This window comes from Sciurus carolinensis, chromosome X (genome assembly GCF_902686445.1).
Source record: "Sciurus carolinensis chromosome X, mSciCar1.2, whole genome shotgun sequence".
Taxonomy (NCBI): Eukaryota; Metazoa; Chordata; class Mammalia; order Rodentia; family Sciuridae; genus Sciurus; species Sciurus carolinensis.
The window spans coordinates 111,891,381-111,896,006 of NC_062232.1; the positions used below are offsets into that span (position 1 = coordinate 111,891,381).

The 4,626-nt window shown below is 37.5% G+C and overlaps 1 protein-coding gene across 1 annotated transcript; it reads right to left on the reverse strand.

The window, feature by feature from the left end:
* Window positions 1–1,640: 1,640 nt before the first annotated feature.
* Window positions 1,641–4,373, reverse strand: Usp26 (ubiquitin specific peptidase 26). Its single transcript, XM_047535322.1, has one exon. It carries the CDS (start codon window positions 4,371–4,373, stop codon window positions 1,641–1,643), a length of 2,733 nt encoding a protein of 910 aa, XP_047391278.1.
* Window positions 4,374–4,626: the final 253 nt, after the last annotated feature.

A 4,626-nucleotide genomic window follows, 5' to 3' on the forward strand; every position in this document is an offset into this window, starting at 1 on the left:
AGATGCATTGAGCTGCTGAAGTACTACAGAAGTTGAACAACCTCATTGTGTTTGTAAAACTTTCTTCCACGAAGAGTGATTAGTTCAATCTAGGAGATTCCCAAGTATATACCCTAGCAATCTTCAGGTCCCATTCAGACCTCCTTCTAGATACACTGTATTCTGAATAATATAATTCCCTAAGCATTGGGACCTGGTTTTCTCAAGAGTGTGTTATTTAACTTCTCCACACCGCTAAAATTCCAACTCATTTCATTAAAGGCCTTTAGAATTAGGATTAAGAACATCAACAAATTCTTGGTTTCCACATGGCAGTACCAAAATCACACTCCATATATCAGGGGTAAAACTCAAGTTGGTATAGATGAGACTGAAAATCAATGCTTCTATGTAATGTGAGAAGGTCTTAGTACAAATCATTTGTTCCTAAAGCAGAAGGTACTACAGAGTCACTGTCTTGAAGGCAAGAAAAGGCATTATAGTAATGATGCATGCTTGGTATCGGGAGAATTATTAAATTCCTGTATTACACCCAGCTCTTACAGAAAAATGACCACAACAGAATACACATGGATTCTCCAGGAGCAGAGAGTTTCCATACAGGTTTTCTGGTGTTGTGTCAAATCAGTAACAAGTCTTTCAAATCCGATAAGTTACTTTAAAGCATGTACTATTTACTAATTGAAAGAACAAGGCCATTACACTTGTGAAAGAAATCTGGAATTAAATCTTGTTATGTTCAATGCAGAAAATTATTCAAAATTTGCAGATAAAGTCCTAGTAAATACAGTTCTTTTTAGACAAGGCCAGTGCCCCTTAGAAAAGACTGAAATGGCCAAGTGGGCTCAGATCACCAAGGGTCACTAGCTTGCTGGACGACAAATAGGAAAAGTGGGCCAATTCTGAGGACAGATCAACATTTCCATCCTCAAGATCAACATCTGGGGGTATATAACCCCTTTGCTATAGAGGAAAAGGAGGGGTTTAGCAGCCTACACGGAGATTTCAATTGGCATTAGGAGTCACATACTACAAAGTATTCAAAAGTTATCAGTCCAAAAAGTTATTGTGAGGAGGTAGTTGCTAGGATCCCAGCAACTATTTTATTCTACCAAATCAATGAGTAGTCAGAAAACTGACTTTTGTACTTTTACTGAGTTCACAAATAAAACAAATACAGAAAATAAAAATGTAACCAAAACCATTTTTAAAATAAGCAATTCAAATGTAAAACAGCAAAATACACCAAAGTACTCTACACACTGTAGCAGTGGTTCTTAAACTTTATCAAGCATCAGAATCTCCATCAGATTGCTGCCCTGAGTTTCTGGATCAGTGGAACCCATAATTCTGCATTTCTAATTAGTTCACTATGCTCCTGTTTCACTTTTAAAACCACTGCATTAGAACATGGAAAGCAACAGTTCATCTTATAGGACTGATCAATGCCCATCAATCAAGAGGTCTGGGATTGAGGTGTGTCAGGGTTAGAAAGGAGGTGTCCCCATATGTTTCCATTTGTACTCTGGCTCTGGGATAATCACCTCTTCGTCTCTGGGATAGTTTGAAGTTCTTCTATGGAGGAAATGGCAGTGAATGAGGCAGTCAAGGGAATATGTGCAACAAGAAGTCTGTTCCTACTATTGGGCCTGAGGGGTTTTCCTTGCCTTGGTGCTAAAAGACTGGGAGTTCTCTCCCCTTACTAACAGTTCTTCAAAGATCTCATTATGCATGTAAAAGAAGATGTAGCCTGTGCACAGTCTAGATTTCTGCACTTGGACCTCTTGGATACTGGATACCTGTAGATCATTGTAAGTGAACCAGAGGTGCCTCTTAAAGTCATAGGCATCACTGATATAGTGGCCTGACTGGGTGGTATTCCCAATATGGCTGAGAACACCAATGAGCCTATAGGTATGAAGATCTCCTTTATCAGCATTTCTTTTTGGTTCCCTGGCTTTTGATTCTGTCTTATCTAAATTATCTTCAGGGTTCCCACTGGAATCCACTGAACATCGGGAATTCACATTAGCCTTCTGGACATTTAATTCTGTAGCTCTGAGACTGTGTGTGTGTTCCTGGGCATTTAGCTTTGGAAGACCTGGAGGAAGTGCTTGCTTATGGATTCTCACGCTATCACATTGCTGGGTCTGTCTGGACACATTTTGGAATCTTCCAGGAATGGTGGGGTTTTTATCTTCATACAAATCTTCATTAGTCTCACTGAAACAACCAGAATCTAACTCTATAAATCTATTAGTGTCTTCATGTTTCTTTAGATCTGTATTTTCAAGTACCTCTTGAAGATGAGCTTCTGCAAGAGATGTGTCTGGGCTGGGTTTAACTCCATCTTTGCAGATCAGAGAAATGGAGGTGTCTTTCAGATACATCATTGAGCCAGCAAGTAGCTTTTTTTCAACAAGCATTGCGTCTCCTGAGGATGCTGACTTTATTATATTCACTTTAGAATATTTTTGCAGGTCTTTTTTCTGCTGCTCTCTACCTGCCCCTTTTAAGAATTGCCGACGTTTTCGTGGTACAGGTTTCTTGTTTGATCCAATGTGGAAAGCCAGAGCATCTTTGGATTTTGAGGTTGACTTTGTTGAAGGTATTGTTAAGTTGAGAATTCCAAAACTCATCTTTTGAAAAATTTTTAATAAACGAAAATCCTTAATATGTGCATTCTTGCTAAGCGGAAGAGGTGGTTTTGTGTTCTCATTGCAATGAGAAGATAACTTTAAATAGGTGGGAATAATGACTTCCTGCTCATCTTTCCTTAATGACCAAAACTCATTAAAGCTATAGCGTTTCAGATGAACAATGAGGACCCTGGGTAGCCTACTGAATTTGTGTACTGCAATAGACCTATTGTGATTACATTGCTCACACTTATATTCAAGTTCTTCTGCATCAAAGAAAAGGTCAAAAGTAGATTGAATAGACAAAGGATGGGCTTTTGGTCCTTGGGGAAGGTTGATGGAGAGATAGTTATTTGGTTCTGTCTTAAGAACAGCTCGACCGCAAGATTTACAAAAAATAGTGCGCAGTATCTCAAACTCAAAATTTGTTATCACAGGACAAGCAATCATTTTGGCAGGAAAATAGCCAAACAAAAGCTTTTCAAGTGAATCTTCTTCCCCAGACTCAATTTTAGTCTTCCACATTAAGCTTAATCTTTTCATGGTCTCCTTCATCTGATCTAAACAAACACTTAAAAACTCATGAGCATCATTCTGCCCATCACCAGAGAATATATCTGCAACTAGTGAAATGGCGTTTTTAATACTCACAAGTAACTTCCCCTTTGTTTTTATGTTATAAATATCTTTCAAAACAAGCATCTGTGCCAAGCACAAGTTAAGAGCATCATGGGGAATTTTACCCCATGGGAAACCCTGATTGAGTAAATCATTAACAAAGGATGGAATTGAACATAAGGATTGTAAGACGGCATTCATATAACATGTGTTTCCCAAATTGGGGAGACCTTGCCATAGTTTTTCTGGGAAAAATGTAAGGGAATTCTCAAATATATCCCCCTCTGGGACATACTGACTATAATTTGGTTCCCAAAAAAATGGCACAAATACTTTCTCAGTGATAGTGTGGGGAATAGTAACATCTAGGTAAGGGTTTCCAAAAAAGTTGCTCACGAATGAAGATCCAAATGCCAATTTCTTTTTCTCTTTTAACTCTCTTGACTTCAATTGTTTCTCCCAAATTTGGCTTATACACTTCAAGGGATTTATCTTGTATGTGCTTCTTTTGAAGTCATTTTCCTTAAGGAATTTCTCATTTTCATTCATCTCTAAACCAGATGCTGGTATTCTTTTCCTCTTCCCAAACTGATCTTCAAATAACCCTTTGCTAATAAATGTTGATTTTTCCATAAACAAAGACATCTTCTGAAGGTAAGAGGTTCCTTCTTTGTCTACCTCAATGCATTCACTAATTGATTTCTTATAAACTTTGTGTGATGAAGTTTTAATGACCCCCTTCCGTATGGTTGTACTGGTAAAGACACCATCCCCTTCATTAGGTTTCATGGGTGGTTGCTCCCTGTCTTGATGTACTCTGTCTAGGAATATCTTCAACTCTCTGGCATCTGTGGATGATAATCTTTCAATAAACAAGAAGTCATTATTTTGGAAAGTTAAATGCAGGTGATTTTCATTTTCTCCATAGGATCTAAAGACCACACTTTTAATATTATCACTCAGCAGGAAAGTTTTAATTTGTCCAGTATTGAAATAAAGCGCCAGTTTAACTTTCTTCTTTCCTTCCAATGGTTCAATAAATGCTGCTGTTGATTTAGACATCCCTGTCTTTGTGTTCCATATTTGGACATAACCATGTACCGATACAGCAGCCATATTTTCTTTATAGGTAAAGTCCACGTATCCTGGGTTACTGAAATCTTGAAGTTTCAGTATTTTCCAAATTCACCTAAGGAAACAACACCAAGACAAATGGTTATTTAGTTCTTTATGCAGAATGATACTATTATAATACAAGTTTTATGTGAAAATATCTTCAAATTCTGAACATCTAGCCCTTTTGTGATTAAACTAATGCCTTTTGAGGTCTAGAGTCTTGATTACCAAGATAAGACTACTATTTTTTTAA

What these genes read in the sequence shown, in the direction of transcription:
- Usp26 (XM_047535322.1), bottom strand. Translation starts at nt 4,373, where the DNA reads ATGGCTGCTGTATCGGTACATGGTTATGTCCAAATATGGAACACAAAG.